The sequence below is a fragment of the Aspergillus heteromorphus genome, assembly GCF_003184545.1.
Source record: "Aspergillus heteromorphus CBS 117.55 chromosome Unknown BO70scaffold_13, whole genome shotgun sequence".
Taxonomy (NCBI): Eukaryota; Fungi; Ascomycota; class Eurotiomycetes; order Eurotiales; family Aspergillaceae; genus Aspergillus; species Aspergillus heteromorphus.
In genome coordinates, this window is record NW_020290418.1 from 378,761 (window position 1) to 395,538 (window position 16,778).

The 16,778-nt window shown below is 53.4% G+C and overlaps 6 protein-coding genes across 6 annotated transcripts; 4 read left to right on the top strand and 2 right to left on the bottom strand.

The window, feature by feature from the left end:
* Positions 1-3,365: 3,365 nt before the first annotated feature.
* On the bottom strand, positions 3,366-4,691 carry BO70DRAFT_337013 (PSME3-interacting protein). Its single transcript, XM_025541135.1, has 2 exons — positions 4,334-4,691; positions 3,366-4,238 (listed from the first exon to the last, which is right to left on the bottom strand). The coding sequence occupies exons 1-2, from the start codon at positions 4,497-4,499 to the stop codon at positions 3,667-3,669; spliced, it is 738 nt and encodes a 245-aa protein (XP_025399164.1). The 5' UTR covers positions 4,500-4,691; the 3' UTR covers positions 3,366-3,666.
* Positions 4,692-5,325: 634 nt separating this feature from the next.
* BO70DRAFT_387443 (uncharacterized protein) lies at positions 5,326-8,511 on the top strand (the record flags this gene model as incomplete). The annotated part of the gene is made up of 5 exons (XM_025545912.1): positions 5,326-5,458; positions 5,535-5,663; positions 5,719-5,967; positions 6,017-6,458; positions 7,198-8,511. Exons 1-5 carry the CDS (start codon positions 5,439-5,441, stop codon positions 8,509-8,511), a joined length of 2,154 nt encoding a protein of 717 aa, XP_025399165.1. The 5' UTR covers positions 5,326-5,438.
* A 984-nt stretch (positions 8,512-9,495) lies between these two features.
* On the top strand, positions 9,496-11,382 carry BO70DRAFT_362337 (casein kinase II subunit beta family protein). The gene is made up of 3 exons (XM_025543267.1): positions 9,496-9,784; positions 10,221-10,466; positions 10,519-11,382. The coding sequence occupies exons 1-3, from the start codon at positions 9,728-9,730 to the stop codon at positions 11,008-11,010; spliced, it is 795 nt and encodes a 264-aa protein (XP_025399166.1). The 5' UTR covers positions 9,496-9,727; the 3' UTR covers positions 11,011-11,382.
* Positions 11,383-11,472: 90 nt separating this feature from the next.
* On the bottom strand, positions 11,473-12,804 carry BO70DRAFT_387446 (arylformamidase; the record flags this gene model as incomplete). The annotated part of the gene is made up of 3 exons (XM_025545913.1): positions 12,376-12,804; positions 11,726-12,287; positions 11,473-11,691 (listed from the first exon to the last, which is right to left on the bottom strand). Exons 1-3 carry the CDS (start codon positions 12,471-12,473, stop codon positions 11,473-11,475), a joined length of 879 nt encoding a protein of 292 aa, XP_025399167.1. The 5' UTR covers positions 12,474-12,804.
* A 166-nt stretch (positions 12,805-12,970) lies between these two features.
* On the top strand, positions 12,971-14,625 carry BO70DRAFT_362339 (putative eukaryotic translation initiation factor 3 subunit EifCh). The gene is made up of 5 exons (XM_025543268.1): positions 12,971-13,030; positions 13,091-13,130; positions 13,203-13,322; positions 13,394-13,671; positions 13,723-14,625. The coding sequence occupies exons 1-5, from the start codon at positions 13,023-13,025 to the stop codon at positions 14,300-14,302; spliced, it is 1,026 nt and encodes a 341-aa protein (XP_025399168.1). The 5' UTR covers positions 12,971-13,022; the 3' UTR covers positions 14,303-14,625.
* BO70DRAFT_406129 (putative mitochondrial carrier protein) lies at positions 14,273-16,321 on the top strand. Its single transcript, XM_025547140.1, has 3 exons — positions 14,273-14,697; positions 14,887-15,076; positions 15,427-16,321. The coding sequence occupies exons 1-3, from the start codon at positions 14,662-14,664 to the stop codon at positions 16,227-16,229; spliced, it is 1,029 nt and encodes a 342-aa protein (XP_025399169.1). The 5' UTR covers positions 14,273-14,661; the 3' UTR covers positions 16,230-16,321.
* The last annotated feature ends 457 nt before the right edge of the window (positions 16,322-16,778 follow it).

The window sequence follows — 16,778 nt, forward strand, 5'->3', positions numbered from 1 at the left end:
GTAGAGGAGAGAAAAAAGTATACACTCAAGCCCAGCAGGATATGTTGCACAGTGCCGTATAATCCTTGCTTATTGTGACACGAAGTGTCTGTGCGGGTGCAATGCAACTAACCCATTACTTGTCTTACCCGATAAATGGGAGTCGGGGGGGTTCCATTTCTGATTAGAGAGAGGGTGACACAATGGTAGCAACAGTGTGGGTGACCACCAGCGTATTCATGTTGTCATGTATGATGTTGCTCACCCACTTGGGCTTTTCTCCTCCCGTCTACTCCCCAGATACTGTCTCCCTCCCATTGCAGGTCTCGAAACTCGATGACCTGGAAACATGGGTCTAAGAAAGAACCACCCAAGATGACTTCCATCATCCCCGGCAAATGGGGGTATCGTAATTTTACAAGTTGCTCGAATGCTCAACACCATAAAAAGTGTACCTAGAACCAAATAGGTGTTCGGAATAGCTTCACCCTGGGCGCTATTGTTGGGGGGGGAGGGGGGGGTTGGTTGGAGCGCCGCGCCTGCGCGGGCCCCCCGATTGGTTCTAGCGCCCAGCGGGTGACGACTCCCCCGCCCATGTTGTCCCTCTAGTTGCCTATCATCTTAAACATAGCGGCTAATCGGTGTGAATCATCTGGGTACAATGGGAATTGATATCGGAAGCGGAAAGACGGCTGACGGTTACACCGATAAAAGGAGGAACCTCCGATTATGTGGCCACGTCGGTCAAATGTTTGATAGTTAAGCACTCAAACACTGATACTCTGGACTATGTTTAGTAGAATGTTACGAGTTTTCAGGGTTCTATCTACTACCTGCCTGGGTCTCGTGCAATTAGGTCAATCGACTCCCGCTGTTCATTCCCCTGAGCAGATCTTCGAGTACAGACTCTTTTCTGAGAATCCACTCCAATCATCCTCTCTAGTAGTAGTTGTAAGACACCAACCTAGGGGAGTTGTTGCCAGTGAGCCAAAAGGCTAACATTACCCGCAGTTACCTGTGGACCCCTAGAATCCCATATATTAGTACTATACTCAAGTACACCCGGGAGGAGGTGGGCTTCACCCTTGTAACTAGTATGCATATCCCGCGGATATCATCCCTTACAGGAGTTGAGACGTTTTCGTGAAATATCTCGGGGGTATATATTAGAATGTTGCTATCGGGAACCTCAATTTCTAACTCTATGAAATAACAATAACTAGTACTATTTGCTCGGCGTACATGTCCTGTATTTTTGTCACTCAGGCTCTCTTGGATCAAGGTTACGACATGCAACAGGTTCCAGATATCCGAGTTGTAAGCATTCATCCGTTCATAATATAAGATAGAGGCCATATAGCGTTACAAAGAAAGTATGTTCTTTACTGCTTTACGCCCACACCCGGCTCGAGAGAGTTGTATCACACTCTTATCAGCCAATCATCATTTACCAGTCAAACAACTCGTGCCAGGGACGCCGCCGAAACGATTGCAAACTCGAATGCTGTTAGCCCTGGGTCCAGTCTTCATACTGCACTCCATTCGCTCAAAAGTCATTTGCAACCAGCCTCACAGAGTCAGCGGTTCTTTGATGCCACCCGCCCCAGTACGACACATACGACACATCTGGCATTACCTATGCCAGCCGATGTGGTGCTGACATTACTGCGGATATGTCAAGGTAGGTGTAGCTTGCCCGTGCTTCCAGACTTCCCTACCCGAGATTGACGCGGTCTACCAGAAAAGAGGCCGTTGTTCCTGTGCTCTTATCCTATCAATGTCTTAGCTCTGCTTGAGCGCCTCTGCCAGAAGGTCTATTTTCCAACTCGAGCCGTGTCTGCTGGCGATGTCGCAGCAATTCATGGTGTTCTTTACTCCCTAATAAGAGAGTTTCCGTCAAGAAATGACAGTAAATGCGAGCCTCTCGATCTGAAAATGAATCTTGCTGCTTGCAAGCAGAGCTTTGAGGCTCATGTTGAAAGCTATGACGTGCATACTTACCCAGCTTCGAGAACATTATATATCGCTTTGACTAGGTGTGGGTATCCCTTCTTCCTTTAGTAACATATTACCACGAGACAGGGCATGCTAATAAAAGAACCATAGATCTTAAAGGCACAAGATGAAACCAAGCCGTTACTAGGATATTATCTGCTTTCCGCTGCTGCGAGGCATTGTCGAACTCTCGGATACCATCGGGAGTCGACACTCACAAAAGACCACGATGGTAACGAACATACCAAGCGCCGCCTCTTCTGGACACTTTATTTTTCGGATAAAAAAATATTTACTACTGGGCCGAGCGTCTTACATTCAGGACTTGGACGTCGACGTCGACGTCCCAACTGTATCTTCCGATCCTGCGATTCGGCCGTGGGATGAGGCATTCTATTGGGCCATCAAGGTCGCAGAGGTTAAATGGGGGATCTACAACGACTTATACTCGGCGACTGCAGTCAGGGGCACACCGTCCAAGCGATTGGAATGCATGCTTAATCCGAAGTTGGCGTGAGACGAATGCCGCGAAGGGCGAGATGGGTAAAATCATCATTCATTTCCCATTTTACCCAGTAGCAGTGTTGACCAGACCTCTCCTTGCGCCAGATCGACTGCAGCAAAGCGAACGAACCTAAGATCTACGACTGGCTTCGACCTCATGGGAATTAATGTACTACTCAACTTCAACCACTCTCCTTCGTCCACCTTCCATGCATGTCAACGGGATCGAAATTGACAGCGAGTGCTATGAAGCCACCTGAAATGTATCCCCAGCTATGCAAGCCCGGGTATCTACACGATTGCTGATTACTATGCTAACTGGTCTGTGGATCCTCCGGCCCGCTAGCCCGTTCCGTGTCAAATGTATGGATCAAAAGCTCATACTTTTCCCAGGGTCCTTTTCTACTCATCCTTGACCCCCGTTATCGTGATTTTCCTACATGTCATTGCAGCAGAGAGTACTGAAGACGTCAAGCTGCTCGAAGATGTCATCGGTACACTACGACCAGCACGAGGCGTCTCACGGGCAGCAGAAAGGCTGCACAATATCTGTGTGGATCTTGGCCGTGTTGCACAAGGGATGGTTGTATCTCAGGGATCTTGTCGCGTCGGAACATCCAGCAGAAAAAGTCATCGCCACTGCCGGATGAAACCCGAACAGGCCATGTGCCATCTTCGGGATTGGTACCGGACTCTTTGAATGCCGAGTTAATGAGCTATCCAACCTACCCAGAGGCGCAGAACATGTCCAGTCTCTCGGAAAGCTGGGATAGTGGACATCCTTATGTGATGGATTTGTTTGAAAATGGAGCTCTGAGACATAAGTATAGGTGGTATATCATTTTGTTGTCTGGAAGTGTTTAGTTTACAGCCAGCCACATGACTGGGAAGATTGTCTTTAGATACCAAAGATTGTTTGATACATCAAGAATGTTCCAAGCTGGACCGCAGATCGACAGTTGCGGACCAATGTTCTCTGCTTTTCTAACCCACGAGAAAGCTACACGCGTCATGTCCAGTGACCAAGGGTTCTCGTCATGTCAGCTATTGTAAGCTCGAGCCCTGAGATCAGGCAGTCTTGTTATCGTCATTCAGCATCCTGCTGATACTGCATAATTGTCCCAAAAATGCAGGTGGTAGTACACACACTGTGTAGTATGTCCACTATATTTCTGTATCTCCTGAAAATCATTCAGAATCCGAGCCATAGTCACCTAAACCAAGAGATAACGATGGTTTTGCTGCTGGCTTCGGTGCAGGTTGGCTTTGGGGTTTCGTCTCTTTTACCGGACCACTCGTAGCTGGTGAAATTACAGACGCCTTCAATGCCTCCGGCTTCTTCACAACCGACCGCGATTTATCCTGTTGGACATTGTTGCCAGTTTTCCCAGACTCCGCATCCGGTTTCTGCTCATCCGTGGGGCTCCCAGCAGCATCGCCGCCCAAGGACTTGCGCTTCTTTCCAGGTATCAACAGGTCCTTGGTCTTCTCACGCCGTCGCTTGCGCGCAGGGATCTTCCAGTCCTCCCCCTCGGCCACGGGGGCCACATCAGCCGACGTATCCTCCAGCAGGACTTTCTCTGCCTCTTCCCTCTGTCGACGGAAAACCTCCAGCTGCTCGGCAGTCTCCTTCTTGACGGCGGCCTCCTTGGCGCGGGTTGATTCCATGATGGAATCGAGGAAATCGACCTCATCTTCGTCCAGCGAGCGGAATTGGTTCTTTAACTTGATCTTCTCCTCGAAAGCTTCCTGCTTGGCCACTTCACGACACAACACACATCACCCTAACATGTCAATCCAAGGCGTCTACACCGCACAGCACCGTCCGGCAGGTCCGCGAGATGTAGAGACTCACTTTTGTTCTGCTGGAGAACGTCGTACAGGCTTTTCCCATCCTCCTGCTTCCCCAGCTCTGCCTTGCGCCGGCGCTCCTCCTCGAGCTCGTGCTGCACGCGTACCCATTCATCGTCGCGTTCGACGGGCTGTTGATCCGTCCCGGCGGATACAAATCCTGACGACATGTTGATTCGCTCTGGGACAGGAGTCCGTAGTCCGTCCGTTCGTTCCCTGGGGCGCAGGAACCGCTGCTTGGGAGCTGTGTCAGTTGCAGAGCACGGTGAGATTGTTCAGTTCCAGGGATGCTATTGGTTGGCCGAGCGCAATTGTGCCGAGACAACACTGCAGACAATGATAATCATCAAGTTGGCTCTTTGATTCCTCTTTATTCTACCGTCTTCAACCGAGCGCTGGTCGGAGAGCCACAGTGGATTGGCAGAAACAGGCGGTGAAGACCCTGCGCCTCACGCTGATTGGACACGAGGCCGACCCGCACCGGACCGGCGCCATTTAGGCAAAATGCCGCAGGGGCTTAGTCATGCGGCGGGCGGCTGCACTCCAGCCTTTATCCTGCGCCACGGATTCTTTCCTATCGGACGCCGTCGGTGTATTCTCCCCGCTCCATGGTAATGGTGTCAATTGCAGAGTCATGTAGAAAGCCAATGAAAATCACATGCCTGTCTTGGCGCATACATGTTTTTTAGGTTGCTCGTTTGAACAACCGACTGTACGGCGCGCAGCAATTACACAGTAGCAGTCCCAAGCCCACCGATAACTAACATTGACACAGACTCGCGATTGGATCCCAAGCGTCTCTGGCTGGGTCCGCGATGGCTGGAGGTTCCAAACGCGACCCTGAGACCGGTTGATCACTGGCCAGCGATATCTTCAGACGCCCCCCCACCGGAGAGTTGGACCCGGGCTTGGAGGGGCAACGGAGCCCCTCCATCGTCATCGTCCCGCCCATAGTGTGCTGGATGGACCTGCCTCTCATGCGGGCGCTCCGTCCTTGAAGCTCTCGCCCACCTTGCTATAAAGCCCCCTCCCCCGGTCCCAACCGTCTTTCTGTTCCTTTATTCTCCCCAATTGCTATCCCCGATTCTACCACCACTCAATCGCACAAAATGTCTAACGAGCACACCAAGTAAGCTCCCCACCCTCTTTGGTTATCTTTCGGCAATTGGGAGAAGATGCAATTGCTAACAATCTCTGCTTCATAGGAAGGTCTACACCCTTAACACCGGTGACAAGATCCCCGCTGTCGGTCTGGGTACCTGGCAATCCAAGCCCAACGAGGTTAGAGAAGCCGTCAAGAATGCGCTCCTGAAGGGCTACCGTCACATCGACACGTAAGTTGTGTCTGCTTGGATTGGAGAAGCATACGTTAACCAATTCTTTCGCTAGTGCCCTTGCCTATGGTAACGAAGCCGAGGTGGGAGACGGTATCAGAGACTCGGGTGTCCCCCGCAGCGAGATCTGGGTGACCACCAAGCTGGACAACACCTGGCACCACCGGGTGACTGAGGGTATCGACTCTTCTCTCAAGAGCCTCGGCCTCGACTATGTCGATCTCTACCTCGTTCACTGGCCCAGCTCCACCGACCCCAGCGACCTGAAGAAGCACCTTCCCGACTGGGACTTCATCAAGACCTGGTATGTTCTGACATTCGTTGCATGTGAACCAAATTACTAACAGCACCAGGCAAGAGATGCAGAAGCTGCCTGCCACCGGCAAGGTCCGCAACATCGGTGTCTCCAACTTCGGCATCAAGAACCTCGAGAAGCTCCTGAACGACCCCAGCACCAAGATCGTCCCTGCGGTCAACCAGATCGAACTGCACCCCAACAACCCCTCCCCCAAGCTTGTCGCATACAACACCTCCAAGGGTATCCACTCCACCGGCTACTCCTGCCTCGGCTCCACCAACTCCCCTCTCTACCGCGACGAGACCCTCTTGAAGCTGGCTGAGAAGAAGGGCAAGACTCCCCAGCAGGTTCTGCTTGTGTGGGGTGTCCAGAAGGGCTGGAGTGTCATCCCCAAGTCCGTCAGCAAGTCCCGCATTGACGCCAACTTCGAGCTCGACGGCTGGGACCTGAGCGCCGAGGAGGTCAGTCAGCTGGACAACCTGGGTGACCGCTTCAAGGTCTGCGGTGACAACTGGCTCCCCATCAAGGTTTTCTTCGGAGATGACGAGTAAACTGCTATCTATGATTATGATATCCTGTGAAATAGAAGTATAGATAAAACATGTACATACAATTGACTCCTTGATGCAGCAGTGCCGGTAATCCTGATATCGTGTAGTCAGGTTTTTCATATAGCCTTGTAGTTCTTTGAGATTCCCCCATCATTTGTCAACAACTGGAGAGTTTAAAGTGTTTCAAGTGGTTTCTGGTAACTGTATGGGAAGACAAGACTGCTGGGAATATATACTCTGCACATCGATTTTGAGATACAATGCATTTCATTATACACGGAGTACTAATTCACAGAATAAACAGAATAATACCAATTCCAAATTTAAAAAAATCACACTGCCACGCATACATTTGACCCAATCTTCAAACTGTACAAAGTATACGGAGTAGATTACTGGCAATACGTCAGAGCACGTGGCGCAGGTCACATGCTGCACCGCCACGCCGGGATCCCCCGTCATCAGGCATTCGCCATCCCCCCCGTCTCACCTTCATCTCTCTCATCTACCGATGGTTCTTCCATCTGAGAAACGGAAATAAACCCTCTTCTCAATTGCAGTCAGGATGCCTCCTGGTAACGGGCACCTGCTGCTCCCCAAGTTTTGGAGAGCAGCAAGGTGAGTCACTCGCCACCCCGGATGTACTTCCGTCCGCTAACGCTCCGCCACTAGGATTGCCTACGAGAAGGCCTACGAGAAGGCCTTCAGGACCATCCGGTCAAAGTTCCCCGATGAATTACAGCACTTCGAACAGGGCTCGGTTCGCCTCCAGCCCGCCTACGCGCGTATAGTTAACCGCCCTGTCAATCGGCTTCAGGCCATCCGTCAAGCCCGCGGCCGCCAGTTCTCCACCCGCGCGGCCGGTTCTTTCGTCTCGTACATCCGGAGCGGTCTACAAGGAGAGCACGTTGCTTCGAAGACATCTCGCGTTGCTGCCAATGTCGGTCGCTTGACCTCACGCGCTCCGTTCGCGTCGGCCCTCCGTCCGAACCTGACCGGCGGCACACTGGGTCGCACGGCGGGAGGCTATGCCATTGGAGCCGGCCGCTTCGGCGGTGCCCGGTACTTCTCCCATGGCCCGGCTGCGCCCGCGCAGGTCATCAACAACGTGTCTGTGGGCGTGCGCGCCTTCTTCCTCTCCGGACAGAAGGCTCGATTCGATGGTGTCGACCCCGTCACCGGAAACAAGCAGTACAAGGCTGTGAGCAAGCTCCAAGATGAGGCCGAGCGGAAGATGACCGCGATCCCCCGCACGGCGCCGGGATCCTTCATCGACTTCCAGCTCTCCCCCACCATCACGGCCTTCGGCCTGCAGAAGAACCTGGTCGCTACGGAAACTGGGGAGGTTCAGACCATCAACTCGGACGGTCTCCTGGACATGTTGTCCGGGGACTTCGCCCGTGCCCTGAAGGACCTTTCTGCCGTGCTCAACGACTTGAAGCGCCTGGCTTCACTGGGCGACTTGCCCATGTCGCTTCACGACAAATCCACCATCCGAGTGCGGTTCCCCGGATGCGATGCGAACACTGTGGAACGCCTGTGTGACGAGGCCGGAGTTCAACGGGGCAAGATCATGCAGGACGAGGATTTCGACATCCGTACCGGTGCGGATCTTGCTCTTTTGTTCCCCTTCGCACCCAGCATTCCAGCATCCCCGGATGTGGCAGACTACTTCTACCACCCCAGCACCATCAAGTCACAGGCGCCTGATGTGGTAGACTGGCATGCGATGATGTCGCCGGAGAGCGCCACAGACGCGTCTCCCGACCTCTCCAGGCAACCATCCAACCAAGTCAGCTTCGAGGACGTGACCTTGTTCGCAGAGAACCCGTGGACCAGGTCGTCGTCATCGGGATATTCGAGCATCAACGCCAGCGAGCTTGGTGATCGGGCCTTCTTCACCGATATCCCCAGCGTCGTGACTTCCTCGGGATACGAGGGCTCCGAAGGTATCCGCAAGTTCATTGCGGAATGTGATATTGCTGTGCGAGATCATTGAGCGGGCCCTGTGGCCATGGCCTATTTCCCTACCATCTACGGACTTTGACAGTCGTTATTTTCCTTCTAGTGTTTCCTTTTCCTTCTTCTTTTACTAATTTGAAGCACATATCTGAACATCCATGATGATTATCGATCGGGAATGAAAATGGAAAAGACGAGAAAAAAAAACTAACCAGATCCCCTCTTTTGAAGGATTGTGTGTTTTGTCCTTCATGGCTATAGTTATTATCCTCGATTTAGAATTAATTTCATTCAAGAAGATCTAAGTTATCGTAGTAACAGATTAATAGTTTTGTCTGTCCTTCTCGTTTATACTCCAAGGAGAGACTCGGGCCACCGACAAGCCTTGCTCTGGTTATCAGAGCACCATATCTTGGAAATCATATCACGCTTCCTTGATAGGAGTTGCATGAGATCGACAGGACCGGACCAAGCCGACGAGCAGGGACCCTGGATAATCCACATGAAACCCCCATGCATCCTCCTCTTGTCCTCATCAAATAGGATACCTAACCCAGAACTGGAATGAAGATGACCCCACCACACATGGCAAAGATGATTATCCCTCTTGATCCGGTTTGGCAACAGATAGTAGAGTCCGTGTTGACTATGTTCCTTAGTACCTACCCTTGATTATGGAGTGCTCAGCCGAACAGGATATCTCGTCCGTCTGTCTCCTTGTTGTTTCGGGTGATTGATAGACATATCATATGTCAAATGTCAGTCTCCGACATGCACACCTCAGGGCCTCTCGCCCTCTCTCCAATCCTGCTTTGTGCAGCTCCTGACCGGCGTGAGATTCATCGTAGAGGCCAGACAGGTCCGTGAATAGAAGGGTGCCTGTGTGCAGGAGAGTGATAGTCCGTACGGAGTAATTGCCTGGTGGGATGGCCTCACCGCCCACCCCGCGCTAAGCCCGAACAGGGTGCTCCACTGATAACAGTTCCGTCCAGAAGGAGCAGAAACACACACTGCAACCACTGCTTCCACCAACCTCTCCCCCCCCATCCAATCCTCACCTCCCCGCGAACCTCCCTCTGCTGCCGTTCTTGTCAGGACCGCGACTGTTGCATGCTCTGAGGAGGACTGTTCATCCTGTTCCGTTCTGGGGGCTCTCCTGCGCTGGAGTTGTCCGACCCCGTCTCTCTCCCTCAGCCAAGCTCGAATAATCTTTCTTGACCCCCTCCTTGTGACGGAGGCTGTCTCTGGGAACCATGGAGGACTTCAACAGCGAGACGGACAGTGACTACACTAGCTACTGGAGAGATTGGGTAAGTTGTCAAGTTATCCCTGTGATGTCACCCCTGTCTGTCTGAGTCCCCGCCGCGGCTGGTGAGTGAGAAGAGATGCGTGGCTGCGCTCAACGATGTCGTCGCGGCTGGTGAGCGCCCATGAGAAGATAAAAAGGAGGAACGCGTCATCATGAACCTCTGCTTCATCTCATGCACTCCTCTCCATCCTCTATGACTCAAGTAGCAGCAATCCCACGTCAGGATGGCTTCGTCTGACAAAATGGACTTGGACTCCGCTGCATCGGATGCATCCACCATCCGTCCTCCTGCTGCCTCCACCAACCCTGCTGTCTCTGCTTCCTCCGCTACTCCTGCTCTTCCTGCCAATGCTCCTCCCACGTTCTACATGCACACCTCGGCCAAATACTCGTATGGCATGTTGCTGCCAAAAAAGATAACTAACTTTGACAAACAGTTTATCTCGTCCCGCGGCAACGAGTATTTTTGCGAGATTGACGAAGACTACCTGACCGACCGCTTCAACCTCACCGGCCTGAACACCGAGGTCGCTTACTACCAGTATGCCTTGGACCTCGTGACTGATGTTTTTGATCTCGACGCGGATGACGATCTACGCGAGCAGATCGAAAAGTCGGCCCGTCACCTCTACGGCCTGGTCCACGCCAGATACATAGTGACTACTCGTGGTCTGGCCAAGATGGTATGTGTGATACGGCGGTGTTGAAGACAACGGGTTTCTGACGGACGTGCAGGTCGAGAAATACAAGCGCGGTGATTTTGGCAAATGCCCCCGTGTCATGTGCGACGGACACCCCCTCCTGCCCATGGGCCAGCACGATGTTGCCAACCAGAGTAACGTCCGTCTGTTCTGCCCCAAGTGCGAGGACATCTACAACCCCAAGTCGTCTCGCCATGCCTCCATCGACGGCGCTTATTTCGGCACCTCCTTCCATAGCATGCTGTTCCAGGTGTACCCCTCCCTGGTCCCCGAGAAGAGCATTCGCCGCTACGAGCCCCGTATCTTCGGATTCAAGGTGCACGCGAGTGCCGCTCTTGCGCGCTGGCAGGATCAGTTCCGTGAGGACCAGAAAGCCAACCTTCGCGAGGCGGGTGTGGAGGCCAAATACGCGGAGGACGTCAGCGAGGACGAAGAACTGGAGGACGACGACGAGCCCGTCACTGAGACTAAGGAGGAGAAAGTCGCAGGCGATGCCGCTTCGGGCCGTATGGATATCGGCAACTGAAGGCACCCTGTAATTCTCTGGTTCATCGGAGTTTCTTTTCATTTTCTCTCTCCTCTTATCCACATCGCGTACGCATGCATCCTGCATTTGCATTTCGCTCACGTCTGGATATTTCGTCGGGTTTTCTTTCTCACCTTTCCGGCTACTGGCTGTTGAATCCCGGGCGTATGACGGGTTGTGTTATTTCCTTTCTCATGTGCACTGCAATAATGATCACGAACACTGGTGGCGTTGGAAGTTTCGGAGATGGCGGGTCTGTTCCTTGCTTCTAATGTGAACTAGTTTCCTACCTGTATGTAGTCGGGTGCCTTGAGGGCGCCGGACAATCGACAGCGCTGTTTCTATGTTGTTTCTGTCCCGGTCCGTCCCCGACGCGACTGGGGACACATAATGGACTGCATGCTTGTTGACATCGGCTTCTTCCGCGTAGCTGGCATTTCTGCAACCTCAACCCCTACTAGTCTATCCCCGCAACTTGTCTACCGCGAACGCAATCGCCCTAGCCAACTCATCCCCCTTCTCCCACGCATCATCATGGTCCCCCTCAATGTTCAACATCTCGACCGTCCTCCCCTCCCGCCCAGCCTCCCACTCCCGCAACGCCTCCCTCATCGCCTCCCTCTGCATCGAATCCACCGACCCATCCCCATTCGAATACGCCAACACCGCGAGCCTCCCCCCCTTCCATCCCCTTCCACACCCCCGCCCCGACCACCTTCGCCGGCGACACCCGGTCCCAAAGCGCCTCATTCGACCCAAACGCCCCCACAATAAAATCCTGATAAACCGACACACTGCGATGACAATCCCTCAACAGCCTCAGATCGTATATCCCAGCCATACCCACAATAGCCACTGGTCCTTCCCCTTCCCCTTCTCCTTCTCCTTCATCCTGCCCCTCAACCCCCCCTCCGGTCTTTATCGGCTTCTGCAACCCCCCCATAACAACCTGAAACCCCAACGTCGCCCCACAACTATGTCCCACAAGCACATACCGTCCCCCGAACCCATACCGCTTCTGTAGGAATGCGATCGCGGCGCGGACATCGTCCACGTGATCGGGGTGTTTCGCGGCGCGGAAGTCGTAGGGGGAGGTGGTTGCGGGGTCTTGTGTGTGCGAGGGGTGCGCGCTGAGCCGGTAGGAGATCGAGGCTAGTGCTGTGATGTTTTGTGTTGTTGTTGCGTAGGCTGGGGTTGTGGTTAGGATGGTGTGGACGGGTGATAGGTAGCTAGTTGATGTTTGGGTTGGGTCGCGCCAGGCGCCGCCGTGGATGAGGCTGTATGGAGAGGGGGTGGGTTAGTTGGGGTGGTTTGGGGGGGAGGGAGGGAGTTGGATGTAGAGGGGGAGAGGGGGGGGGTATGTACATCACCCAGTAGCCGTCGGTGGTGGTGGTGTTGAGGGTGGTCACGGTCACGGTTTGTAGGGCGTGGTCGGTGCCGTAGCGGAGGGTTTCGGTGGACATGTTGGGATGTCTATGTCTTGTCTTGTCTTGTCTATGATTGTAGGGGGGGGTATGGGTATAGGTGTGCGGATGGTAGGGGAGGGAGGATGGAGGAGGAGAAGGGGGGGCAGTTATTATGTTATATAGGTTAGTGAGGGGTTAGGATAGATAGTGGTCATGGAATGTAGATAGTCGATCTAGCACGGATACACTGTTAGTGTGCCGGTATCTGTGGAGTAAGTAGGAGAGCAGGGCGCCAGTTGCCGGGATTCCGGTCTGGTGCAGCCTGTCTGCATCATGGTTGCATGCCCATAGAATGGGAGACAGTGACAACGATAGCGACAGAGTCCGGCCTGATAATAATAATGGAGGGTGAGGAGATGTTACTGCAGGAAAAGCAGCGCGAGCCGTCCCAAATAGGAAGGCGGCCGCGCTCGTATGCGGCTTGGCGCGCTAGCCCGACCGGGCGATAGGCGGTGGGAAATGCTGAATTCCATCCACACAAACCTCGCCGCCGACTGCCATCCATCTCGCCGTCCCATATACGCTCCCCTGCGCTACACATCCAACATGGCGGAGTACGTCTCCATGCCCTATCCCCCGCCTTCTGTCTGGCCATGCTGATGCCCCGGAAACAGGAAAGAAGTCCCCCTCACGGCCGTCAAGGTCGAGGCCTTGGTATGTTCGCCCTGAAAACTTCCTCTCCTCCCCCGCTTCATATCGACGGCGATGCTGACAGCTGGCGTCCAGGTGGTGATGAAGATCATCAAGCACGGCTCGCAGTCTTTCCCGACCACTGCCACCGGTTCGATCGTTGGTATGGATGTGGACGGCACCCTGGAGATCACCAACTCCTTCCCCTTCCCCGTCGTCGAGATGCCCGCCGAGTCGCACTTTGACAACGCCACCCCAACCCGGCCGCCGCCGCTCCTCGCGCGAAGGCCAACGCCGCCTACCAGGCCGAGATGGTCCGCATGCTGCGCGAGGTCAACGTCGACGCCAACAACGTCGGCTGGTACACCAGCGCCAACATGGGCAACTTCGTCAACATGAACGTGATCGAGAACCAGTTCTTTTACCAGAAGGAGATGAACGAGCGCACGGTCGCTCTGGTGCACGACGTCAGCCGTAGTGCGCAGGGCAGCCTGAGCCTGCGCGCCTTCCGCCTGTCCCCCAAGTTCATGGCGGCGTTCAAGGAGAACAAGTTCACCTCGGAGGAGTAGGTGCCGTGCCCCCCCTGGCTGTCGGGCCGTGCTAATCTTCGCCATAGACTGCAAAAGTCCGGCCTCAGATACCAGGACATTCTGGTCGAGCTCCCTGTTGAGATCCACAACTCCCACCTGATCACCTCTTTCGTCCACCAGCTCCAGTGCCCCAAGCAGGCGACCCCCACGGAACTGCCCACTTCCCTGGCCGCCCTGGAGGCCTCTCCGTTCGCCAAGTCGTCGGTGCTGGCGCCCAACTTCGACAACCTCTCCCTCAGCATCGATCCGTTCCTGGAGAAGAACTGCGACCTGCTGCTGGAAAGCATGGAGACCCACCACACCGAGACCAACAACTTCCAGTACTACCAGCGGTCGCTCGCGCGGGAGCAGACCAAGATCACCGCGTGGCAGAACAAGCGCAAGACCGAGAACGCCAGCCGCGCGGCGCTCAAGCAGCCCCTCCTCCCCGAGGACGAGTGGCAACGGCTGTTCAAGCTGCCCCAGGAGCCCAGCCGGCTGGACAGCATGCTCAATAGCCGCCAGGTGGAGCAGTACGCGCGCCAGGTCGACAGCTTCGTGGCGTCGACGACGGGCAAGCTGTTTGCGGTCAAGGGCAACCTGCTGCCGGGCGAGTTGGCCAAATAAGGGGGCCGAGCGTGATGATGATTTGTCTACGGGGATTCTGGGAATTGCATGCATGACCTTAACGGCGTAGGGAGGGAAAATTCTGTATCTGGCTGATGTTAATATGTCTCCTGTTGCCTATCCAGAGGAATAGATTCGGCATTACTATCTTCTCCCGATCATCATCTGATCGTTTTGTTATACTTTCGTACCTGGATGCCACGGGACGCCGAGCCCTAAGGCTAGGGCACAATCCGCACGTGGTGATGACCTCATCTTGATGCATTACGACGATCAGTCTATTAGTCTATACATCCCTATAGTACATACCTATACTATTCCTATATCGATTCTCTATACATTCCCGGTACGACTCCACAATGAGCAACACAAACACAAGCACAGACATCTGGATCGTAAGTCCTATCCAATCCAAACACCACGCAAGACCACAACCATACACAGCAACAGACCAGACCAAACCCAGATCCTCAATCTGATATCTGGTGCTTTATAATACGATGCTCTGATATTCCGATGTTCCGATGTACCAATGATACTATATCCTCGTACATGTGATATATTATAAATTAACGAACAAATAGTCCGGCGCCTTTGCCGTCCTCATCGTCGACTTCCTCGTCTACCCGGTCGACACGCTGAAAACCCGCATCCAATCGCCGAACTACACGCCTGTGTACAAGGATCCTGCGACGGGGCGTGTCAATCGCGGTCTGCTGTTCCGGGGGCTGTATCAGGGCGTGGGGAGCGTGGTTTTGGCTACGATTCCGGCTTGTAGGTTCTGTATTCTGTTCTTATTTCAGTGTCCAGCACCTGTTGCTTATTATGGAATTCCTAATTGCCCTTTCCCAATTACCTTTTTTTTTTCAATTCTCCAATTCCCAACTCCCTGACTACTACCTTCTCCTTCCTACCCATCAATTAATCAATCATCAATATTTGTTCCTATGCCATATGGCATATGGCATATCTACATACACCTACCTATCCTACCCTACCCTACCCTACCCTACCCTCCCCAACCCAAGTACCACCAACCCACCTACTATACCCACCCCCTTGACTTGATTATCAACCACCAACCCACCAACCCACCACCCACTAAAGAGCCACCACTCTCACAGCAGGATCCTTCTTCACCACCTACGAAACGCTCAAACACCTCGGCACGCAGCAAAGCAAATACACGATCCCGACTCCCCTCCTGCACACCCTCTCCTCGTGCACCGCCGAAGCGGTCTCCTGCGCCGTCCTCACCCCGGCAGAGGTGATAAAGCAGAACGCGCAGGTGATCATCCGAGACCAAACACCCTCTCAAACCCAACCCCATTCCCATTCCCATTCCCATTCCCACCAAACAAAGAAGACAGGTGTGACCATCCCCACGATCCGGAAATTCCTTCATCGCCCGTGGACGCTCTGGAGCGGGTATACGGCTCTCCTGGGTAGGAATTTGCCGTTTACGGGGCTGAATTGGCCGGTTTTTGAGTATTTGAGGGGGAGGATTGTGGATTATAGATCTGGGTATAAGGGTGATGAACCGGGGGGGGGAAGAGGAGGCGGGGAAAGGGGGGGTAAATCCATGCTAGAGAGGGCCATAATCACCGGTCTGGCAGCGAGTATATCCGGGACGGTGGCGTCGGTAGTGACGACGCCGATTGATGTTGTGAAGACGAGGATGATGTTGAAAGCCGGGGAGGGACAGGAACAGAGACAGAGTCAGGGACAAAGAGAGAGGGCAAAGAAGGAAGGTGTATGGTCGACGGGAAAAACGATAGTCAGAGACGAGGGCGTGAGGGGACTATTCAGAGGAGGTGCAATCCGCTCAGTATGGACGGCTGTGTCATTCGGGGTGTATCTGTGTATCTACGAGGCAGGGAGACAGTATCTGGGGAGTAGACGGGAGGAGAAAAGCCCGAGTGGGTGAGCAACATCATACATACATTAGAATACGCTGGTGGTCACCCACACTGTTGCTATCATTGTGTCACACACTCTCTCTCTAACCAGAAGCGGCAGCCCCCTACTCTCATTTATCGGACTAGTTGCCCTTTAAAGATGAATGTATTATTTAAACTGAGGTACACTGTGTCGTCATCAAATCTCAAGATCGTATGGACTTAAGACCCATGATCTCAAAGTCAACGTTTCGATAATCAGGTAATTTTTTATCTCCTCGAGGTTCCATATAGAATATGTCTAATCATACATTAAACACCGGGAGGTCATGCATATCTGTACTTTGGGGTAAGGTAAACAGGATATACAAAGGTAATGGCGTACTCTACCTGCTTCGGTTATACAAGATTGGTATGTTCCGTCCCTCTTCCAGAGAGTGTCCCGGCGGGGAGTAGAGTACTCCTTTTGCCGCAGCAGTGCTCATCATGTGATACTCTGAAGACCTGCTCCAAAGTTCATCATCACGGGTGGTTCTTCCAGAAAGCCTCGTTCTATAATCACTTTATCGTCACATGTA